Below are 25,711 nucleotides of genomic sequence, written 5' to 3'. Positions count from 1 at the left end.
CTGAAATATCTACAATGCAAGATTAAAGAAAATTTTCTTTTATAAATATAGAGGTTGAATATTCACTGAATTCTGATCATTCTAACTCTCTTATGCATATATAGGTTCATCTATTTCTATAGATCAAAAAGTATATAAATGCAATTAATGTATAAAACAAACAATTTAAGATTGTTACAAAGTCACTGCAGACTAATTGTCACATAAGCTTGTTCAACAATACTCTAATAGTGTACAGCATCAATAGAAGCCATGAAGACATTTCTATAAAATCAACGTAGTCTCTATGTTTGTTGTATACATTTTGATATTCTGTTATTATATGAGGCTACATGCTAACGAAACTGTAAGTTAGTTTTTTTTTTTTAAAGAATTCTTCCCTGAGCATGTAGAAGTCTAGACTTTTTCTGTGATAAAATGGAATACATTCATTTTGGTAGAAGTACGCAGCAGAATATAAAACGAAACAGAGCTGATATGAAAGTACTTAATTCAGTTCTGAAGAACAAGCTTCTTAATACTTTCAGCATCAATAAAAATGTAACTTTCACCCGAGCCTGTCTGGTTGGCTGCTTTCAGAGGCGACTGACTGAACATCCAGGCTCCCTGGGTGCCTTCTTTTCTGCAGTAACTATGCTAAAGTGTGTGTCTCAGTAATAAGGCAAAGCTTTATGACAATCATTTTCTGGATGGTAATGCAATTCAATGGTCTCACTACAGTCTAAATATATACCCTGGTGGCTACTTTGAAGATGCTCACAGCTGAAAGGCTAAGTTGATTGGGCATGCATCGTCTCTGCCACTTAGTTTGTCTTGTAAAGTATTTGTCTCTTTCACTGAGTTCTGCTTCCTTTCCAACTGAAAGTCACTTATCTTTCTAAAACAAAAGCAAATATACCAAGACATTAATATGCCTATAGTTTCAAACCACAAATAAATTTTCTATCAAAAGGGGAATTGAATGTGGTAAATAACTCCAGAGACTACTAATTCTTTTCATCTGGTTTCTCGGAGTTACAAGTATGATTTCAGCAACACAAATGAAAGACATTGCAGTTTATGCTTAGAAAATTTTATGAATATTATGAAGGCAAGAAAATACCCAAGAGAGAGAAAATGATGAAAAATAAAATGAAAAATGAAAGAGGAAAAGTATTAAGCAGAAATAATATTGTGATTTATTACAAGAGTTAGGTTTATTTTTTTTTACAAATATTCACATTTTAGATATATACATTAAAATAAGATTTATTTGTATAGAAGTTGGGTTCTACAACTCTGAATTTTGATATGTTATGGTCTTCTGTAATGATCTCTGTTGCAAAGAGAAGTTTTCTTGATGAGGGGTAAGAATCATACTTAGCTCTGGGTATAAAGACTAATATTTAGAATATAGTTGGGGAATATGCTAGTTAACTACAGTGGTGATTCTCCTTCAAGATCCATGAATTAACTGGCCCTAGGCAGTTGGCTGGGTTCCCAGTACCAGGCATGATTTCCCTGTTGTCAAGTGGGTTTTAAAGTCCAATTATAGACCGGTTGGTTGCCACAAAGTTACGCATGCTGCATGTTTCTATTGCTCAGTTTTGGTTTCTCCCCCATGCCTGTCGTTGCTGTGGTTCCTAGGCATCAAAGCTGGTTAGGAAAACAATTACTCTACCTAAGTCTCAGGGATTGTTGTGGAAAAGCAGGTGGAATGACTTTAGAATCCAGAGGAACATGGAGTTGACTATAAGATTCTGTCTTCTAGGCGTATCACAGCTAGATTCATAAAGTCTCACCATGATTGTCAACACATGGGCTGAACAAGCACAATAACAATAGCTATGTTAGTGTGGATGGGGAAAAGCCCACTAAGGCTCAATTTGATGCAAAGAGCAACCTGGTGTGGGAAGTCCTTCTGTCAATGTGTTGTTTTTATTGGCTAATGAATAAAGAACTGCTTTATGCCCATGGCAGGGAAGAACAGAACCAGGTGGGGAAAGTTAGGCTGTATGCTGGGAGAAAGAAGGGCAGAGTTAAGAGGGAAGCCATGGAGCTGCTGGAGACAGATGCTGGCAATTTTAAATTGTAAGCCACAACCTCTTGGTGATATACAGATATATAATAGAAATGGGTTGAATTAATATAAGAGTTAGCCAATAAGAAACTAGAACTAATCAGCCAATCAGTGATTTAATTAATACACTATCTGTGTGATTGTTTTGGTTCTAAGCTAGCTGGGCAGCTGGGAACCAACAAGCGGCATTTCCCCAGACAGCTACCAACAACTAAGTAATGCCAAGAACAGGAGAAATAGTTTTCTCTTGGAGAAAAGAATATTAATTAGTTATCCATTACAAAATGGGGCATGTTTGTGTTTGTGTGTGTGTGTGTGTGTTCATGTGTATAACAGTAATTAAGAAGAGGACCAGAATTTGAAAGAGACCTAGAACAAGTATTTGGAAGGGTTTGGAGGTGGAAAGGGATGGGGAAAAGATATAATTATATGACATAAAGATAAAATATATAATTTTAAATGACTTTTTTGTATTTGTGTGTGCCTAAATAAATTTATGTGCAATGCATGCATGCCAATGGCATTGGAGTATGGAAGGGGACATTAACTCCCCAGGAGCAGGAGTTTCAAAGGTTTGTGAGCCACAGTGTGTGTGCTGGACCTTTAATTCTGAATCTTCTGAATTATCACTAAGAAAATCTGTTATTTTTTTTAAGAACTTTAAGTTGGGTATATAAGGAGTGGGAAAGTATTTTGAAGGACTTGGGGGAGGGGGAAATATGATCAAAATATATTTATATGTAATTTTTAATCATAAGAAATATAAGAAAATTTCAATACTATTATAGATAATTGGCAAAATAAAGGGTAACACTTTCAAGGAAATTTCAACACTGAAGTGTAAAATAAGGAGGGTAGGAGTAATACTATCAAGAAAAATTGATTTTTGTCTATGTGTTCACAGTAAAGCCCAATGATCTTAATATTTTAATATGTATGAAATCAGTATAAACTGTCTGTATTATATGACAGTATACATTATATCATGAGTATCTTGAGAAAAATGTTTTAGGGTCTAAGAAGGTGTTTTAAGGTATGTATAAAGGTTTGAGGACACAAAGAAAATGACTTAAGGTGTGTAGATGCAAATTACAGAGGTCTCAAAACAGGAAAGCTTAGACTGTGGGAGTATGAGAATGCTTTGAGGTGTATAGATACAACTTGTGAAGGTATATGAAGGTGGCTTAAGGTACATTAAAAATGGTTTTCAGCTGGGCCGTGGTGGTGCATGCCTTTAATCCCAGCACTCGGGAGGCAGAGACAGGAGGATTTCTGTGAGTTTGAGGCCAGCCTGGACTACAAGAACTAGTTCCAGGACAGCTAGGACTATTACACAGTGAAACGCTGTCTCAAAAACCTTCCTGCCAAAGCAGATCTTCAATATTATATAACTATATAGTACTGAAATGTTTATAATGTAATATAATGTAATGTAATGACTCTGTGTGTGTGAGTGTATGTATGTATGGAGCAGCATACTATTTAAGAAACAAAACATACACTATTTAAGAAACAAAAATAAAATAGCTGGACAGTGTTGGCATATGCCTCTAATCCCAACACTCGGGAGGTACAGGGAGGCAAATCTCTGTGAGTCGAGGACATTCTGGTCTACAAAGTGAGTTCTAGGACAGCAAGGGCTGTTAATTTTTTTTTTTTTTTTTTTGGATTTTTTTGAGACATGGTTTCTCTGAAGCTTTTTGGTTCCTGTCCTGGAACTAGCTCTTGTAGACCAGGCTGGCCTCGAACTCACAGAGATCCGCCTGCCTCTGCCTCCCGAGTGCTGGGATTAAAGGCATGCGCCACCACTGCCAGGCTGCAAGGGCTGTTATTTAGAAAGACCCTGTCTCAAAAGATAAGAAAAGAGAAGTGTGAGTTAAAAAAAAAGTATAGTGTTGTCAATATTTGACTAAAACTATACATAAATGATACACGCATAAGCCGGGTGGTGGTGGCACAAGCCTTTAATCCCAGCACTTGGGAGGCAGATGCAGGTGGACCTCTGTGAGTTCAAGGCCAGCCTGGTGTTCAAGAGCTAGTTCCAGGACAGGCTCCAAAGCTACAAAGAAACTCTGTCTCGAAAAACCAAAAAATAAAAAATAAAAATAAAAGGACACATGCATAAATAATTCTGCTCAAACAAACACTGCCTTTTACATCAAAGTCGGGGGATAACTAGACCTATACTAAGTTTACTGAGGATGAATATTGAATTAAAAATAATGTTTCCAGAACTCACCAGAACATAGCTGTCTTCAATGTACAAGTTCATGAATAGAAGGCAAACGACAAGAACACCCAAGAAAGACACTGTAGAACGTTTTCGCAAGCATCTCATTTTATCCAGTATTTGAAAAATATATTTCATTTGATAAAATTTAAACATCTTCTCCTGTGAAAAAGAAGCAAAGAATTACTTACAATTAACTTGGAGTACGAAGAGTATAATCTTATCATTCACATACTTCAGCTAAAATTTCATTTCAAAGTTTATACATAATATTTACATATATATATATATCATCTATTGTTACCTATAAAGACAGCAAATGGATTAAAAGTAGAAGAAAGGAAACAATATATTTTTTGAATAATTACTTTTTTTTAAGATAGTAAATGATAACCTATAGTTGAATATAAATTGTTCACCCATCTAGTTTAATTTCATAACTGGGAATTACAGGATCTCATTAAAGTAACAAAAATTTGAGAAATGGAGGAAGAAAGAGACATACAGCCGGGGAAGTGTTAAACCTATAACTCAAAGTTAAGATAAAGGCTTGCCAAAGTTTAAATACCTTCCTTCTCACTTTTAGAATACCTAATAAAATTGATATGATTTATTAGACTGGGCATTTGTTCCTCAGGATATTTCTCAGTTTTTATGCTTCTAACTTGAAGTCTAGCTACTTCCAATTTCTCAATTATTCAGTATGATATATATATATAATTAAATAGTTATAGAGACATTCCTCCTTAATTCATAGTATAAGAAACACTGAAAGTCTAAGTTGAATATGCCTTAAAGTTTTAGATATAGCCCCCTGACTCCCATAGGAACTACTTTTTCACTCTCACCATTAAAACAGGGAATTATTGCTTGGAAATATTAGTAAAGGCTCAGGAGAGGCAGTTACTGAATAGAATAGCGTGAATCAATAGAACGAACCTCCCTCAGAACCTGTCCTTACCAATCATCATTGTTTCTAGACCTTTAACTATACTCAAAGTCTGCCAATCCCCTACAGATAATGTCCAAAGTGAGACCCAAGAAGAACACTAAGATCTTATAGGACTAATTAGTTTTCCAGTTCATGGGACAGAAATCTAATAGCACCTGTGAGAATAAATTTAAAGGATGTAGGAATATTTATGAAGAACATAAAGTTGGGTCAAACAAAATTTCTTAATATGGCCTACCTCGGCTCAAATATTATACTTAATTTTGCAGGAGTTAGAAAGGGTGCTAAGAGTTTTGATAATTGATTGCTTGGCTGAAAGGCAGATCAATAATGGGTTACCCTGAATGATTTGTTAACATAAAAGGAAGGATCACAAGGTTTAGGGACACGAGATTTCTAGCTATAGCATGAAACGCATACTCTGGCAGAGTGTGGAAGGTGTGTCTCACTGATGCCTTGAGAAATCTGTCTGTAGCTGATTGGGTGATTGGAGAAAGCAACATCCATATTTATTTTTTATTACTCAAAAGTTACAGTGGTGACTTTAGCCATCCCTAAAAGGCAATGAGGGCAATTGAAACTCAGGGTTCAAGTGATGACAACCATCCAACACAGTTAGGGTTAATGTCTTAAAAGTAACCAAAGTTTAAGATATAGTTTCAGTGTTTGAGAAAACATATTTATCGTAATACCTAAAAGGGAGTGTTGAACTGACTTCTCTAGGCTTTTTTTTTAAGGTTTATTTATTTATTATGTGGTATACAGTGTTCTGCCTGCACATGTGCCTGCAGGCCAGAATAGGGCACCAGTTCTCATTACCGATGGTTGTGAGCCACTATATGGTTGCCGTGAATTGAACTCAGGACCTTTGGAAAGTCAGCCAGTGCTCTAAACCGCTGAGCCATCTCTCCAGCCCTTCTCTATAACTTTCTATAAGAACACTAAGCAGCCACTCACCTTTCTCTTGCATCTGTTTGTAAAATTCTCTGCCTAGTCAGCTCAAGAAATTCTCACTTGGGTGTCCTTTCCTTGAGCCATAACTTAGATACTCTTGGAGGGAAGCTAGCCTAACCAACATATTTGTTTCCCTTTGTCAAAGTTCATTACTTTATTCTATTCTATCTATTCTGCTTGCTACCAATGTCTGAGGCTAGTGCTTCCTTCACATGTGCTAGACTATAGTTTGGGTTGCTTAAGAAAATTAGAAATGTAGCACTTATTTCTAACCATAGTCACAAATATATTTCTGGTAAGAAGTCTTGTAAAATTTCCTCTGCTTTCTTGAGAAGTTCTGCTTTTTATTTTCATGCTTGATTTATTGCTTACATATTCAGCCTGTTTTTGTTCCTATATAAATTAAATAGTAAGTAAATAAGCAAATGGACTGTTTGACTTACATGGTTGTCATTTTTTTTTTAGTTTTTTTTTTTTTTTTTGAGACAGGGTTTCTCCGTAGCTTTTTTGGTTCCTGTCTTGGACTAGCTCTTGTAGACCAGGCTGGCCTCAAACTCGCAGAGATTCCCGAGTGCTGGGATTAAAGGTGTGTGCCACCACCACCCGGCCAGGGTTGTCATGTTTTTTTAAATATTTTTTATTAGAATCAAACATCTTTTAAAGTTATCTACTCTTATTCAAACATCCAGGTATGAGTTGGAAAGTTTATCAAGAAACTGACTACCGTTGATCACTTGTATTGAATTTTAGGTTTAATTTTTAAACAGATGTAAGGAACATAGTATAAGGAGTGTATATGCCCAAGGCTACTTCCTACTTTCTCTCCTATCAGGTTCAGTGTACCTGGACATATGTTGAAGTTGATCCATATCTTGATAGAGAAACTCAGTGCTAGGGAAATTCTCAGAAATCCACAAGGATGATCTCGACTAAGACTCCTAGCAGTAGTGAAGAGGGTACATGAACTAGCCTTCCCCTGTAATCAGATTGGTGACTACCCTAACTGTCATCATAGAACCTTCATCCAGTAACTGATGGAAGCAGATGCAGAGATTCACAGCCAAGCACCAGACCAAACTCCAGGAGTCCAGTTGAAGAGAGGGAGGATGGATGATATGATCTAGGTAGGGGTTGATAGGGTTGATATCACGATGGGGAAAACCACAGAAACAGCTGATCAGAGCTCTTGGGAGCTCTGGAACTCTAGACTGACATCTGGTGTGACTGCATGGGATCTACCTAGGCCACCTGCATGTGGTTAATAGTTTTGTAGCTTGGTCTGTTTGTGGAGTCCTTGGCAGTGGGACCAGGATGTATCCCTGGTGAATGAGCTTAATTTTTGGAGCCCACACCCTTTGGTGGGTTGCCTTGCTTAGTCTTGATGCTGAGGGGAGGGGCTTGGTCCTGCTTCAACTTAATTTGCCAAGCTTTGTTGACTCTCCACAGGAGGCCCTCCCTTTTCTGAGGAGTGGAGCAGGGATGACTTAGAAGGGAGCATTTAATAATAGCAATGACAATTATGCATCATTCCCTTGTTAAAATAATAACAAGGAGTAACAGAAACCAGGCTCAAAGGGAGGGGGCTGATGCGTTTTCCAGAGGATTTGCTGGCATCTCTTCCTTCTGTGTCTGCCATGGTCATGTCTACCAGGAACACGCAGAGAAGATGGAGAGCTAGAAGAACGTGTTGCACTGTGATTGAATCTTTCCCTCGTTAACTGAAATGGATGTGCTGGTTTGACATATATTATTTGAGACCACTGATGATTATGTAGGTCAAATAATTTTACCCAGAGTGCAGATGGAGAGAACACATTTTAGTCTTACCAGCAGAGAGACAGACTGTGGACAGAAAACCTTCAGCAATTGCTGCAATGCTGATCATGAAATAAGGAAGCCTCCGGTGTTGCATCTAGTTTCTGGACAGTTACTCAGGATATCTGAGCAATCAACTCAAATAACCACTGTCTGGTTGCTACAAGGTGTGAAAGGGCTTCATCTTAGGGGCTGGCATGCTGACCTCTGCACTTTTCACAAATGAGAGTCAAATGATCACAAGGAAAGACGATTGTCAAGCTCACTCACTCTGCCCTTCTGTAAGCTTGACTCTATGTTTTGCTAACAGCACACTGGAAGCGGCAGGAAACTAAAATTCAACATCTATGGCGTGTAAACCCTTCCAGATATCCAGCCGTTAAACCGCTGTAATCTCACATTGAGGACTTTTGACATGATTGACAGGTTCTGGATAACCCGAATAAAATAGTTAAGTTATTAAATGTATTTATAGAAGTGGGAGGAGGAAACAATCTCAATCTAAAAGTAATTATTCTTTCTGGACAGTGTTCAAAATCCTTAATGAGCTTCTATCTCCAACTTTGCTGAACGCAGAATATCTCGTTAATCAAGACAGTTTGCATGCACCTATATAAATATAATTGTATACACACATGGGTATTTAGTAGACCCTTAGCATAATTACTTTGTACTTGGGAGCCCGCAAATATAATATATTATTTGATTTTTCAGTATCAAAATCCAAATACTACAAGAAGTTCTAGAATGTACACACTAAGGACAGATACTCTAAAATGTATTCTACTTACCTTCATGAATTCACACATAGACATATAGACATGCTCTTGTATTATTAGAATAGTATGAATCAGTAATGTTTGTTTCAAATTATTGTTCATAAAAGCAAATAAGGTCTCTTTAAAAAATGTCAAAATATTTTTTCCCTTGAGAAACTACTACTATAGGAATTTATTTGCTCGTTTTTATCAATGCATTAAAAATATTCATTTACTAAAGAATTGTTGTTGAAATTCAAGAAGTGACAGATGAATTGTTATACTGCAAAGCTGCTTGCTTCACCAGGTGGCAGTGGTGCATGCCTTTAACCCAGCACTCAGGTGGCAGAGTCAGACAGATCTCTGTGAGTTCGAGGCCAGCCTGGTCTACAGAGCTAGTTAAGAACAGGCAGCAACACTACACAGAGAAACCCTGTCTTGAAAAACTAAAAGCTAAAAACCAATAACAACAAAAAAGCTGTTTGCTTCAACCCAGATGCTTATGTGTGTCCATCGTGTTTCTAAAATTTGGGCTACCTGTAACAAACTGCCCAGTTTTAATGAGTCATATCCTCACTCTCCAGACCTTAATGGTAAACAGAAAAAAAAATTTCTCACTCCCCCCTTCGCAGTAAATATTATGTTATGGCCATATGAGAATTTTGGAGGAAAAAATAAAGAAAAAATCCCTATCCATATAAATCAATGTTGCTACATTAATCTACCCCAAGGCACCAACTTGTAACATATTCTTTGTTTTGTAGGTGTTATAATTAACAAAATAATAAAGTAAATTAATCTTTTAAATATGAAAATTTGTATATAACATTTAACTTTTCATCCATGAAAACATGCAAAAAAAATGTTACAGTCAACTGTTCATCTCTCTGACATGCGGCCCCCTGTGTATCAGATTTGCTTGGCTTGCATTTTTTTAATGCTTGCCCAATTTTTTTTTTCTCCCTTGCTTTGTGGAAGGCTGAACATGCCCTCAGGGCAGCAGTCAATACTTTCTGATGAATAGAAAGAACGTTGCTGACATAGCAAAAGCTTCAGAAGGCTTTCAAAAAAAAAAACCACGATTATCATTATATTTGGTACAGAAGTCTCAGATATTGATAGCAGCCAACGTAATTGTTTCTGCCCCTCGGAGTTTTTCTGTCATCTCTCTTCGGGCCATTCATTTCTGGCTGTATGTGGCAGTGAGGTGAAAAAGGATGGCAGCCTAGACCATTCCTGAGGGTTCACAGCAAGGCCTTGCAAGATTTACTTTTTGTGGCTCATGTTAAGTTACAATGTAGCCATAACTAGTAACACTGACAGGCTGGGGCTTTCCTTGTCACGTACTATGAAAGTAGCAGATGTGAGAGTAAGATTGGATGGACGAGGCAATCCTCTTCAGTATCGAAGGAAACTAAACGAGGGACGGCGCTGCTGCTTACTTCAGGTGCTTTGCTTTCGGGACGGCATTTTCCCCATTGGTTTCTACTTATCATCAGGATTTGAAAAAAAGAAAGTTTCTGAGTAGAATGTAAGCCACAGTGGGAAGGTCAAACTTTCTTAGCACAGACTTTTGTTTGTGCCAGGGGTCACTCTAACCTTGAATCTATTCTGAGTTGAGCTAGACACTAAAGCAACAATTTTGGTGGCAATCACAGCAACCTTAAAGGGATACGTCATGCTCCTTGTTAAACCTTTAGTAAACTAATATGGTGTTATATCATTATACTACATTTGTGTCATTCCATTTCCTGTTGAGTTAATGAAATACTCTGGGCCTCCTACTGCATAAAACAATTAAAGACATTTCAATGGAGACTGAGAGACTGAAACCAAGCCGATCCGTCTCTGTTTGCACGTCATGAGACCCACCTGGTTCATGACGTCACAAGTCCAAGAGTGGTGCTTGTAGCAAGACAGAAAGGCAGAAAAGGACTCGAGACAGGCTTGCTTGCTTGTTTGTTTGTTTGTTTATTCATTTGTGGGCGTTTTACCTGACTGTATGTGTGTACATCATATTTGGGTCTAGTGCTTAGGCTACATGGCCGTAGAGACTAGGCCTCTGGCATAAGACTCCTGTAACAGCAAACTGTATCTGAATAATAGAAACATTCATACTGACTGTAACACATAAGCTTCAGTTCCAGTGTTAAGAGGAGTATGTGACACAGTGAGTATGCTATAGGGTATGATAACTTGCTGGTTATAACCATAGATTTCTTATCCACCCTCATCCACAAAAGTCGCTTAACAGAGACACATAAAATCCATATTTGAAAGTCAAGGTAAAATTTGACTAAATCCTCAATATTGAATCCTATTAGTAACAATGCTTCTATCTTGGAGGGCTAAAAGCTTGTATGTATACTTTCCAGAATAGGACAAATAAAATAAATAAACTACCTTGAAAAGATCAGCATGCATACCTGCAGTGCAAGAGATCAGGTAAATTAGCTTGAATCCAGCAGTACCAAATAGCATACATGTGTAGAAACAACACACTTAAATTCATTTCTATGTTCAAATAATATACGGAGAGAACACTGCTTTAGGTAAGCATTGATTTTTCTGAAACTTTATTAAATTCTAAATTAAATTCCAAATCTGTTATTTAATTCTAAAACCAAAAAAGTTCATGTAAAAAAATCATAACCATCTATTTAGATTTCTGTCCTTGAAATGAATATTGATGCTTAACTAGACACAACATATCTGTAAGAGGAACAATGTCTACAATCTCTTATCCAGAAAGTAGAGCAAATGCAGCAACAGCAATAAAAATACAAGTTTTGGTTAGAGACAGTTGCTTCCTCCTATAATCTTAATGTCTTACTAGTGTCCAAAAGATATATGACAAGATAACATATTCTAGTAATCATGGCAAAGCATAATCTGGTTTGAGTGTTCTATTATGCAATAATTTAATTTTATTTTACATTTATTATTTGTGTGTGTCTGTGTGTGTGTGCGCATGTGGTGGTGATTCACATGTGGAGTTCAAAAACCTGCTTGTGGGTGTCAGTTTTCTCCTTCCATGGTGATTGTTCTAGAGATCAAACACAGGTTCTCTTGATAGGCATCAAGCAGTTTTACCCACTAAAACGTCTCACCAGACAAGTTACGCAACATTTTAATTAGCAAGAACGATAATGATGAGTCAGTGCATAAAGCACTTTGTCTGTGCTAATAAATTGATATCAGGACCCGCTAAAAGCTTGACAAAATTGCATGACCCATGAAAGACCCCAACTGACAAACAAAAAAGTCAGTAATCCCAATTCACCATGGCAAGGAGCTAGAATGCTAATACTAAGACAAAAGACTTTCTGGATACCCAAGTAACAACTAGATGGAATGTCCGGATCACTCCCAAAGTTTTCTCATGGCATCAATATATGTGCCATATTGTATAGGTTCCCGCCACCTCAACATGCACAGAAATATATACACACCAACACACACGTGCACAAACATATCATACACACTCACATTCACACAAAGAAGACAATATCATGAGTGAGTACTTTGGACTATTTGAAAGCAAATGTTATTGTCCAGTAACTGAAGTTCAAGGGCAGCCTTTTCATGCAGCAAAAGGTAGCTGTAAAGTATTCCTCTTCTATTCTCTTTCATGTTGTGAAAAATTACAATGTATATATTTTATGGAACATATGCTTAGAGGTGTAATTCAACATTTAATATATAATTAGATGTCTCAGACTATATCTAAACAAAGATATAAGAAATGCTTTTATTAGCCTTCAACTTGTTTCTAGTGAAATGAAATAGTAATTTTTACACTTAATTGATTAACTGGAAGCAAGAAGCATCATTAGTCTAGAGATATTAGTAGCAATGGAATATTCACATTTTAAGCATTTTTAGATTAAAATCTCTATTGAAATTGGAAACTGTGTAAATATATTCTTTTCAGTTCATAAAGTCATGATCAAGATCAAGTCCAGCTACAGTAATGGACCGTAATGAGTAGAAGACAGCTTTAATTCAATTTGTTTATATTCAGACAAGCAGAACCATGATTTCATTTTTTTCTCCTAATCAAAATTTTCTAAGAGGGCTATCACGTGGTTTTCAAAATAGAAAAATGAATTTTAAAGTGGCAATATTAACATGGATTTATTGTCAGTCCCTTAAACACAATTTCTATGTCAACTTTTCAGTCATCTTTCTCATTTCTCATGGTATGAATTACTTTATTGATTAGAACACTGCGGTTTGCACGCATAATGAAAACCTGTAATGAAAAACTCAATTTAGAAGGAAGTAATATTCTCAACAGTGATAACCAATTTTTCTCTTCATCATTTTAATCTATCTAGCAGCATTTCCCATGAGAAATCAAACTATCCCTGAATCATGATTATATGTAGATAATCAATTAAATGGAAGAAGTTACATGCAATATGTAAAAAGGTAACCTCTCATGGGATCAAACTAAAATGTTAATATTACTAGAGTCAATAGTTAGGTATGCCACTGGAGAAATAAATAGCTTTGTTAAAGTATCTTGAGAAATTCATAGAACAATATTTATATGTGTTTGGAGAATTATATGCAAATTATAAGCAAAAGTACCTATTAAAGCTATAAAATCACTCATCTTTTTAAAATTTATAGAAACATGAAGCCACTATATTATAGGACTTCATAATGCATTGCCTTTTTAATCTTAAAGGAACTCAAATAAATGACAACGAAATGTTTATTTTCTATTAAGAAAAAAAAATAAATGGGTTTAACGGAAATTTAGCAACTTCTATCAGTGTTTTGGTTCAAACCAAAGATTTACATGACTTTAATCACAGTGTTTTTTGTCATTATGGGTTCATTTCTCATTCAAACCCTAAATTTATTATCAAATATCACAATCCATTTACAATGTATTTATCTGTATAAATAAGTATATAAAATTTGGCTATTTTTCTATTATCTTTGTGTATGATTGTTAACTAAAAAGAATTAGCACAGATACATACCTATATCTATGTATTTTAAATGTATTTAAATTTAGAAATTACAATGGAATAGTTATGTTACTGGCTATGAAATCTTATAGCTGTCATAATACAGGATTTAAAAGAAGCTGGGTATGGTACTTTATCTCTGCAATTCCAGTAGTAAGAGGCTAAGACAGAGATAGACCCCAAATATTGAAACTAGCTTGGCATATATAATGAGCTCTGGGTTAGAGAGAGAAAGTAAGCAGCAAATGCTGTGATAAAAATTACATAGCCATTATAATTATATTAATTGCAAACATTCTTTTTATTCTTATTCTATCCTTATTTATAGATAGCATTTTTCTTATAATGTAATTGTCAGAGCATTTCATGCATGTATACACACATGTATACACATGTGTGTACAAGATATTATTTCTACAAGTATTTTATTTATTATTTATTATTTTTTTATTTATTTATTTTTTTCGAGACATGGTTTCTCTGTGGCTTTGGAGCCTGTCCTGGAACTAGCTCTGTAGACCAGGCTGGTCTTGAACTCACAGAATCTACAAGTATTTTAAACAGACATACTGAACCACGCTATGCCTTTTTATTACTTCATATATACCGCATATGCACATTAGATGAAAGATATTTCTGTAAGTCTCCCCCTTTAAATATCTGTTTATATAAATCCAAATTATTTTCTACTATGAAAATTCTGTGATATCAATATTCATGATATACCTTTATACTTAATACTTAGATATAAATTATAATGGAAACATTTTAGTGCAATGATTTATGAGGGACACTTTCAGTTCTCTGTAATCCTGTCGAACATCTCCATGTACTGAATATTATTGTAAATTTAGGTGTATAGTGAGCAACTTACATACTTCACTTATCTAATTAATTTAAGAAGATCTGAATTAATTGTGCTTGACAGAGAGTTAAATAGATTTTCTTATGTTTTCCAATCTCCCTGACTGTAATTCCTACAAAGTCCAGAGCTATATTCAAAGGAACTGCCCCTGAATGAAGGGGAGAGAGGTGCAGAAGACAATATGAGGAGAGAGAGCTAAAATTAAAGGCCATTTCAGAAATAGTATGAAAACCTACTACAGAAGAAGCTGCCTTAAATCACATATGTGATACATATTATTAATGTTCTAATATTTTGTAATTTTGCTATATGTTCTAGGATTTAATAACAATGTTCAATCAAATTTTAACATTCATAGCTTTAATAAATATTTTATTTATTGTTAAAATTATCTATACAGATGTTTTCTCTATTACGTTATAATCACTTTAAAATTATTGTTTTCAGCCCTTTTTATTTGACTCGAGAATATTGCTTTCTTTATACATAAGAGATTTTAAACATAAGACCTCTCAAATGATATATTTGTTTGGAAAACATCCAGATTTTAATATTAGAAGTGACTCCAGAACCATAGATTAAGCATTTTTATTCAGTTTGATTCTCATACATGATTTAAATCATTTGGCTTTGGTTTATAAATTGTGTCTTTTCATTTATTTTTCTTAATAAACTGATATACTTGTCATATTTCTATGTCACCTGTGTTCCTGAATAATACATAATCATACAAATATGAATATATTTTTTCCAAACTATTATAAAGTATCTGGTAGCAGAGCCTTTCCCAGTATAATTAAATATCAAGTGTTACTCTGCTAAACGGATGTTTAGGAAAGCAATTAGAAATTGGAAGCAATTAATACTGCTATTACTTAAGGGAAATTGTAACCTAATATATAAACCAAGCAACACAAGATTTACTTCTTGTGTCTTTCTGAGAGTTGATGTTGTCCAATTAGAATATAAATGGCAAAGGGAGGGAGGAATTCATTTATTCAAATTTTATTACAAGTCAGTTATAGAGCACAGACTTACTTTATTTATTTATTTATTTATTTATTTATTTATTTATTTATTTATGTTTTCCGAGACAGGGTTTCTCTGTGGTTTTGGAGCCTGCTTGGAACTAGCTCTTGTAGACCAGGCTGGTCTCGAACTCAAAGAGATCCGCCTGCCTCTGCCTCCCAAGTGCTGGGATTAAAGGCGTGCGCCAACACTGCCTGGCTGATCACAGACTTTATATTTTGCACAATACATGCTTATTTGTTTGTTTACAATAAAGTTGCTGAGCCCATGTTGAATGTGTGTCACTTTTCTGGAGTTGGACTTGAGATATACAAAAGTAGATGAAATTGGTTCCTCCCAAACTAAGGGACACCATGACAGGTACCCACTTGCAGACACGAGTGACTGCGTATTCTCAACCCAATTGATGTTTTGTTTGTTTCTTCTGCTCTTCTGGTGTTCTCTCTCTCTCTCTCTCTCTCTCTCTCTCTCTCTCTCTCTCTCTCTCTCACACACACACACACACATGAGCAGTTCTCTGATCCTGTTAGGTATCCTTTTCCTATAGTAAAAGTTCAACATATACATACAAGTCTCCATATCTGGTCCCAGGACATAATGCTTCCCTACAATCAAAGTCACACATGATCACAACCAAGTGTTCCATCCTGCTCCATATCCCCATATTCATAGAAGGCACAAGTCTGGTTCTGTTATCTATCTATTGTCTTACAGGTAAATCTCCACCTACACACACATGATTGCATAGCAGATCCTATATGGTTGACCCTCCCCTACATCCAGGTGACAGGTGCCTTTGTGCATCACTTTGCCTATAAATAGAGTTTATCATATGGAGATATGTTCAGGTACAGCTAGTGTCAGGTTAGCTTCAGTACAGTCCACATATATGAATACACATACACACACACATACACACCGAGCATGCATATATGACAAGGTATCGGTTTTTGCAAGATGGCCCTCCCATACAGCAGCACACTAGATATACATACTTATAAACACAGACACTCACACACATATACAGACACAGCACACATACACCCACACAGATGTGTCAGGTTATAATAGGTATCACCTTCCTTACAAATAAAGGCCCACTCTCAGGCCTATGTTTTTATTCCTGTTATCTTCCCCTATATTATACAGATCATAGACACTGGATGTGGGCTCAGGTCATGATAGGTTCTTCCTTTCATTATCTAGGCCTCAATGTACCAACATGGGTACTTGATGAGTAGTGCTCAGTACCTCAAACCCAGTGACAAAATTCTTAGTAACATCACACACACACACACACACACACACACACACACACACACACACCACAACTCTAAGCTTTATTATAGGCAAAGAATCACANCAAGTTCCCCCAATCCTCCCCTTCTTACTTTTCTCTCCCTGTCCCCCCTTGTCCCCACCCCACCCCACCCCCAAGATCTCAATTTTCTCCCCGGCAATTTTGTCTACTTCCCATAGCCAAGAGGATAACCATATGATTTTACTTGGGTTCACCTTCTTATTTAGCTTCTTTAGGTTCACCTGGTATACACTCTGTGACCTTTATTTATGGCTAGAAACCAATTATGAGTGAGTACATCCCATGTTCATCTTTTGGGGTCTGGGTTACCTCGCTCAGGATAGTGTTTTCTATTTCCATCCATTTGCATGCAAAATTCGAGAAGTCATTGTTTTTTACCGCAGCATATACTCTAATGTGTATATATTCCACACTTTCTTCATCCATTCTTCCATTGAAGGGCAGCAGTTTAATTCTTAACTCTGATCTACCCTGAATGTGGCATTATTGAGTTCATATTTCATTTTTAGAATTTATAGAAATTTTGTTTGTATGATTTTAAAATGTAGCTATGTCCATGTCCACCCATGTGTAATACATGAGCATTGTATAAATTAGCATAATCAAAATTATCCTATGTGACAGAAAGCGTACTTTCTTGACATGAATACAATTTTTTTAGATTTTGTTTATTATGACTTGTCATAAAGTATAAATACACTATCTATAACAGGATTGAATTTTTCAATCGACTGGTATCACATAGTTTTATTGGTTTAGCATTTGAGCCAATCAATTAAATAGAATCCCTCAAAGGCAAAAGTTTCAGGTCTTGCTAGAATGCACCCTTGTTTAAGGCAAAAGCATATAGCATCATTATTTCAAGACATGAAGAGCTGTAAAGAAGGCTGAGCCTTGGAAAATGAAGGTCAAGATCCAGCGAACACCAGGGCAGGCCTGAATCTGTTGTCATTGGTAAGTGGTTAGCATAGTTACAAAGGAAAGTTTGCAGATATAATGTCTATCTTAGTACATTGTTAAAATAGCTTATTTAAATACATTAAAAAGGCTTTCATCTCCTTCTGGTCTGGTAAAATCTAGCAAAACAAAAATAAAATAACAAAAACCCTGTAAACTATTTGGGAATCGTATTTCTCCTTCATCTTTGGGTAATCACAATTTCCTGTTTTAAATCTGTCAGAAGTCTAAATCCCTAAAGAAAACAGAGGATAGAAACTTATTAAATATTTATTAATGACTATGAATTATTGCTTTCTTCAGTGTATCTGCTTCAGTGAATATGCCTGATATGCCTTCAGTGATGGTTCTTTCCATAGAACTAATGAAAGGCCTCAGAGGATAAACACACTGCAATTAGAATCCTGCCCAGATTTTCCTTTTAATATCTCTTTATATTATTAATTACTATGTGTAACACTCTGACATTATAAGAGAAGTGAAAGTTGGGTATCTAGATTTTAATTTAAATTTACTACAGGTGCAGGTTGGGAGATAGTATAAAAGCATTCATTGAAAGATGACCAACAAATTTCTTAGGTACAGAGAGCAACAGAGATTGAATTTGTTTATTATGCCTATTAAGAAGAGCACACTGAAAGTGAAGCATATATCAAACCATGAATGACCTACTTACCTTACAGAAAGGAAGAAAACATATGGCAATGAATGGTTTAAGTCATGTGACTTTGCACACTCAGAGGCTCAGAGTCTTAAGCTATTTGCCTATCTTCACATAGCTGAATAGCTACATCATATAAACTTGCCCTTAGGTTTTTGAATCTTAAAATTTCATAGTCATGATAAAAAGGAGGGCTGAATGTGAACAATTTGAGTGATGTTTATGACACTGAACTTGAAAGCAGGTGTGGAATGAAAATTGCTGTTTTGCTAGTATCGTTTTGACTCAAGTGAGGAACGAAGTTCATAATACTAAATTCTGGAGTTGGTATACCATATAGCATCTTTAACCCATAGAAAAATCATAACAAATGACCAAATTGGCTGGATCAAAGTCAACAATGAATATCAGTGAAAAAAATATATTTTCCAGCGCTTGCTGAGGGTCTTTTATGCCAACACACTGGGTTGATACATTTAAAAGAGCGATATGAGTCTGTGGTCTACATCACACATGATAGAGTGTCTGTCCAACATACACAAGGCACAACATAAACTCCCAGTACCATAAAAGTTTATTTTTAATTAAAAGAACTTAATTAGAAGAGAAGGCTAAAGATGGAAGAACTTGATTTAGATGCAACAAATGCATCCGTATTGCTTCTCTGCATAATTTAATTATATTGTGATAGAGAGGCCAATATCTTTGACTAAGTCACTCAAATATGATTAAATGTTTATTAAAGTTCAAAATGACATAAAATCAAACATAATTAGAATATGCAAACTGGAAAGAAAGGTGAATATCATTCACTCACCCTTATGCCAAGAGGAAATAAATCAGTACCGAAGAGTGCACATAACTCCCTCTGTTTGATAAAGATGGGAATGAACCTAACTAAAGCTTTCCCAACACTCATTGTCGTATATTTGAAAGGATGCAAAATTGTCCTTATTGTCGAAGAGTATAATCTTTCATGTAGCTATTAAATCCAGTGACCAACAGAAGCATCAAACATGTCTCTTCCAATACAAGAGGATTATGTAACATCAAAATTGATACTGTGCCTGAAATTGAATTTAATGTGGTCAGTAATTATTACTGCCATATATATATATGGTTGTGCATTTTGCTATTGAGTGCCAGATATAATCAGCTCGGTTTCAGCATCATGTACAAAATTCATTTATTATGAACACCACAATTACATTCAATGCAGTAATAAGTTTACACCAAGGGTAATGATATTTGAGTAAATAGGTCCACATCTGTTTCATTCTCAGGATCATAGTGAGGTGTAAAAAAAAAATCAAAGTGCAAAAATAGCCTATATCCTTCTATACACGTTGTTGTTTCTAACACTTCCTTTTTACTTGGGTGTAGAAGAGATTATGTAGTAATATTTCCTTATTTGATTGAATTCATTTAAGTTATTCCTACACAATAATGCAGATAACTAGAAAATCTTAACATTTAAAGAAGGATGCAGGAAAAAAGGGAGAGGAGAGAGAATAATTCGTGACTATGTGTAAATTTATTAAGATAAATAAAAAAAATCAGTACATAGTTTATATAAAACTAAAAAACCAAACAACAACATACCATTATTATAGCATCCACTATGTTCATATGTTGTGATTTTCATAAAATATCCACATTAAGAGGATTGACTTGCCCATTACGAACATGCAAAGGAAGAATAGCAAGGGGTGTGTCTCAGTGATAGCGTTCACAGACTGTACGTTCAATCTGATTGTTCCACAAAGGAAGATGAGTTTCAAGATAAGTATCTCGTAGTAGAAATTAGAATACGTAGTCATAGCTCACTCCCACATACAACAATTAGTTGAATCATTTAAAACAAATTTTTCAACTTGGAGGAGAAGATTCTTATTTCCTACAATTCTCCCTGTTCAAATTTCTTGACATTTTGTTGATTTCACTAATGACTCACTGACATTATGCCTCCAAATTCTATAGTTAATTATGCAACACTACTGCAGACTCTAAATGGAATGAAAGTTGCAAAATTTTTAGTGTTTCTCGTTTTAATCGTATGAACCTTTTTGAGGTAAAGAGGTATGTAGTCCGCACTGTAAAAATTCTCTAATTTGTGTAGTGGCATTTCATCTTTACTTTAATAAATAAAGCTGGCCTGAAGGTCAGAAAAGCAAAACAATCAGCCATTGGCTCTTCACCTCCAACTTAGCCTAAAAAATAGTGATCCTGCTTCCCAGAAACCTCAGAATGAGACTGAAACTGAGAGCTGTCTCCTACCATGGGATTAAGAGCATTGCCTGGTTTCTAAGGCAAGCTAGTGTGTGTGGCTACTGGGACTAAAGTCATGTGGCATCGCTGCCTGGTTTATCAGGCTGGCCAGTGTGGCTGTTTCATTTTTCTAACCTTCAGGTAAGCTTTATTTATTAAAATTCAAATGAAGTACCACTACAAACTTGAAGAAAAATACCAATGGCAAAACTATAACACTTGCTTGTTTTCCACACTGAATTCATTTAATTTTTTTTTAAAAAATCTGGTATCCAGTTGTTTATATTTATGATTTAAACAACAGCCAGGTTTTTGTGCTTGTCTAGTTAAATGGACAAAATGTGCTCAAATATATATTTCATATTTATCAGATGAAAATCAATCTTTGAAATGTGTGTGTGAATGTGTTTGTTCATGTCAGTGTACATTGTGTTTATACTTGTGAATTCATACTTTTCAGGCCAAAGAACAACTTGAGTTCTCCAGGCTCTGTCCACCTTGTACTTTTGAGACCAGGTCTGAAAAGCCTGAAGATCATCAAGGAAGCTAGAGTGCTGTCCAGCAAGCCTCAGGACCACCCTGCCTCCAGTCACCAGTCAGATAATTAAAGTGGTATAACACCATTCATGATAAAACGTTCTTTATGGGGATGTAACACAGGTTCTCATAATTGCAAAGCTGAGACATCAACCTAGCTTGAATGTGAATTATTAATGTATATCTTTTCTTGAATATAATGAGATTTTACCAAATGTGACTATTCATGTATTTTCAGCTCAGTTAATATCTGCAGTATGTGTAATAAAAATTGGCCATCAATTTAACACTCTCAATCCTTATATTCATTTGGCACATCCAGGGTATATTTTTTAACATGATGCTCTGGATATAGACACACACGTACCATGTTCTGTCAAAAGTAGTAAGTTTTGAATGTCATCACTATTGTTTCTATTTATGACCCTATGGATTTCTATCAGATACAGTAAAGGTAAATGGACCAATGAAAATGCAAATAAAAACTTACATTTTTTAATGTTCCTGTGTTGGAGTTTTGTGGGGACCTCCTGGTGTAGTCACTACCTTCCTTTGATTACATGCACTTCATTTGTGATCTCTCTTTGTACTTCCTCCCATTAAAAGCATAAATCTAGGGCCTGTAAAATGAGTGTTGGTTGGGAAAGTGTTGGCCTTAAAATGTGAAGAGTTGTGTTTGATCTGTAGAACTCACATAAGCAGGCCATAAACAGTGATCATACACTGAATTGCAGTACTGGAGACATGGAAACAGCGCGATCTAGAGAGTGTAGCCCGACCGTTCTCCACCTGTGAGTCATGGACCCCTTTGCGGATTGAGTATCAGATATCCTGCATATCGGATGCTTACATTACAGTAGGATAATTACACTTAAGGAGAAGCAATAAAATAGTCTGATGGTTTATATATTTGGGGGTCACCACAACATGAGGAACTGTATTAAAGTGTTGCAGCATTAGGAAGGTTGAGAACCACTGGTCCACCCTAATTGGTGAGATTCAAGACGATGAGCAAATCTGCTACAAAGTAAGTTGATAGCTTTTCTGAGAAATGGAACTCGAGGTTGACCTCTGGCCTGAACACACAGAGAGCTAAATGTGTGAGTGTGCCTGCACGCATATGTGCTCTTGCATAAACATAACTAACACACATACAAACTCTCTCTCTCTCTCTCTCTCTCTCTCTCTCTCTCTCTCTCTCTCTCTCTCATACAATAAACCTGCTTCCCAGACATGAAGCTAGTTTGCTCTTTAAAAAGCTTTTTTAATCAATTGAGCTCACCATAATTAATAGTACACAATTGTAATCTTAGAATTAAAAGACAAAACCTTCATGGTTCGAGTACAGGATCATAATAATGACATTTTCTTAACTAGGATATGTCTGTTTTAATCCATTTGGCATGGTTATACATTTGTTCAACAAAAAACCCTTTTAAGTATTTGTCCTATTGTTGGGGAATATTATTTTCAGGTGTATGACTTTTGTTTATACTGCATTTAACTCTGTCAAGCTGTGTTACTCTGCCTGTCCTAATAAAGAGCTGAATAGCCAATAGCGAGGCAGGAGCAAGGATAGGCAAGGTTAGCAGGCCAGCGTGTATGAATAGAAGAAGAAATCTGGGTGGAAAAAAGAAGAGCAACAAGAGAACAAAGAGAGGAGAGCGCAAAGGCCAGCCCACTAACTTTGGAGTAAGATTTACAGAAGAGAAAGATGAAAGCCTAGAGGCGAAAGGTAGTTGGAACTTTTTAAGACAGGAAAAGCTGGCATTGAAGCAAGCCACACTAAGGCCAGGCATTCAAAAGTAATAATAAATCTCTGTGATTTATTTGGGAGCTGGATGGTGGGTCAAAAGACGTAAACATCACACAATATTTTGGTGTACCAACTTTGGGCTTAAATATCCATCTAGAGCATGAAAAAGCTGAAACAAACAAAAAAAAAAGTATGCGGCCCCTTTAAAATAGGCACTGATGTTCAGCTGGGAGCACTAAATAGAAACTAGAAAAGGCTAGCTAAGTAAAAACCACTTGTGGCTATTCAAGTACCGAATTCCATAGCTAGAACGCTTTAATGTAATTCTCATTTAGGACCTCCAACAGGGCACACGTTTTAGGTTTGTCTCATGATTTAACCCCAGACTGGGCAGAGCCAGCTGCTGGAGCATGTGGAATATCCAGTTGTAGTAATTTAACAGTCTAATGTTTGCTCCTGGGCTCAAAAAAGACGAAAAGATGCACAGTAAAAAAAAAAAAAAAAAAAGTCCAGACAGAAAAACCGCTAAACAGGTTCCAGTGTGTTTTACAATGTGCGTAGGCTTAAGAAATAAAATGGTTATAGGCAGTCATAGAAAGAAATAAAGAGATTAAAAGTAATAAAGTGATGTTTTCAAAAAACGGTAAAAGTAACATGAAAGAAAAAAAGCCACGTAAAGAAGAGAAACACACAGGATGTTAGGATCTTATATGCTGTCATGTTGATTTTGAATTTTTTGATTGCTGAAAAGCAAAGGACGGCTGCTTAGAGACCTAAAAATGAAAAAGGGGCTGTGGGAATAAACCAGCCTAGATATTTTATGAATGTCTTAAATTTTAAAATACTCGAAAATGCATTTCTCTAATGGAAATAGAAAATGCTTTGGAGAAGAGGCTGTGGATTTTTCCATATTGGTTTGGATTGGATTTGATCAGGGGAGACCTCCTGAGACTTGACAAGTGATATCTATCAACAACGGTTATACGTGCTCTTCCCAGGATTTGGCCATTACCTCCAATTTTTTCTTTGGGATCTCAAAAATAATCCATCCACATTCAGCAGGAAGCAGTCTAGAAAATGAAACATCCACATTCTCAAGGGAAAAGGGGCTGTGGGTGGTCTTTGGTAATTTTGTGGGTCATGGATGTTTGTTACACTTTGGGGAATATAGGATAAAAAGACAACTATTAGTCTAAGATGATACTTTTGCATTGACATGGATTTTGGTTTATGGGTACAAATTTAAAGTCAATTTTGTTACACTGTATATATGTTTTTACTTTTATTTAAAGGAATTTTGTATATTGATACAAATTTAAGGTAATTTGTATTACAACACACTGCATATATGTTTCTATTCTTGTTAAAATGATTTTGTATATTGATACCAATTTAAGATTCTTTTTGTTACAACATATTGTGTATATGTTTTTGTTCTTGGTTAAGGTATTGTATCTATGCAGTTCATTTTAAAATGTAGGTCCAGACATAAATGCCTGATGGTCATAATAAAGAGTCCAAAGGTCAATAGTGAGGCAGGAGCAAAGATAGGTGGGGCTAGCAGGCAGAGGGTATAAACAGATGAAGAAATCTGGGTGGATAAAAGAAGTGCAACAAGGCAACAAGGAGAGGAGGATGCAAGGGGACAGGTATCCAGCGCATCCAGCAGCCATGGCGGAAGAGAAAGATAAAAACCCAGAGGCAAAAGGTAGTTGGGGTAATTTAAGATAAGAAAAACTGGCAAGATACAAATCACACTAAGGCTGAGCATTCATAGGTAATAATAAGCCTGGTTGTGATTAATTTGTGAGCTGGGTGATGGGCCCCTGGAAAAGCCAAAAGAGGAAAAGTTCACACTACATGCCATGGGGCAGCAAGGACAGCTACTTTACTATATACCCAATCAACAAGAGTGTGTTGGTTACTCTTTGTTGCTATGATAAAATATCCTGTCTAAAAAAAACCCCAACAATTTAAAGAAGAGAGGGTTTATATTACATTACAGTTACAGAAGGGTAGAATCCATCACAGGTGGAGAAGGCATGGTAGCAGGAGCAGAAAGGAGAGAGATCACATTTCATTCACACAGAGAAAGAAAGAGGCTTGAACTCATGAACCTTCACAGACCATCTCTAATGATGTAATTCCTCCAGCAAGACCTCATATACTTAAAATAGGCTCTTCACATACTGTTTTTTTAGACATGCACTATGTCATAATCATAATTACCTCAATCTCAAAAGCATTATATGTCATAATATTTGAGGCGTATAAAAGATCAGAAGAGGAACACCAATTACTTCCTTTTCTTCAAATTGCTCACGCAAAGTTCTTACCCATTTTCTCTGTTGACAAGGCTTAATAGTTTGCTGAGATTAATGGGCTAAAAAGTCCTCGCTTTAGGGAAGGGAAAGAAATCATAGGAGCATAACAGAATTATGGACGGAAAAGATTGAAAATTTGTAGATGTCATAAATTAGTTTGAAATAAAGGGTTAGCAGAGGTTAGTTATTGAATTTAAGTCAAAAAAGAAAAATATTTCTATTTACACTTATCTGAAAAAC

The 25,711-nt window shown here is 35.8% G+C and overlaps 1 protein-coding gene across 1 annotated transcript in view; it reads right to left on the bottom strand.

Moving 5' to 3' along the window:
- Nucleotides 1-6,207, bottom strand: part of Mgat4c (MGAT4 family member C) — a 10,747-nt gene extending 4,540 nt beyond the window's left edge. The window contains exons 1-2 of the mRNA XM_050135557.1: nt 6,199-6,207; nt 4,299-4,445 (exon numbers count right to left, since the gene is read on the bottom strand). Of these exons, the coding sequence (XP_049991514.1) occupies nt 4,299-4,445 (147 nt within the window). The 5' untranslated portion in view covers nt 6,199-6,207. The remainder of the gene's footprint in view (nt 1-4,298; nt 4,446-6,198) is intronic.
- Between the last annotated feature and the right edge of the window lie 19,504 nt (nt 6,208-25,711).

The sequence above is a fragment of the Alexandromys fortis genome, unplaced genomic scaffold (genome assembly GCF_014885135.2).
Source record: "Alexandromys fortis isolate MF-2015 unplaced genomic scaffold, M_Fortis_MF-2015_v1.1 scaffold_24, whole genome shotgun sequence".
NCBI classification, from domain to species: Eukaryota; Metazoa; Chordata; class Mammalia; order Rodentia; family Cricetidae; genus Alexandromys; species Alexandromys fortis.
This window is presented reverse-complemented; position numbering and strand designations above follow the sequence as displayed.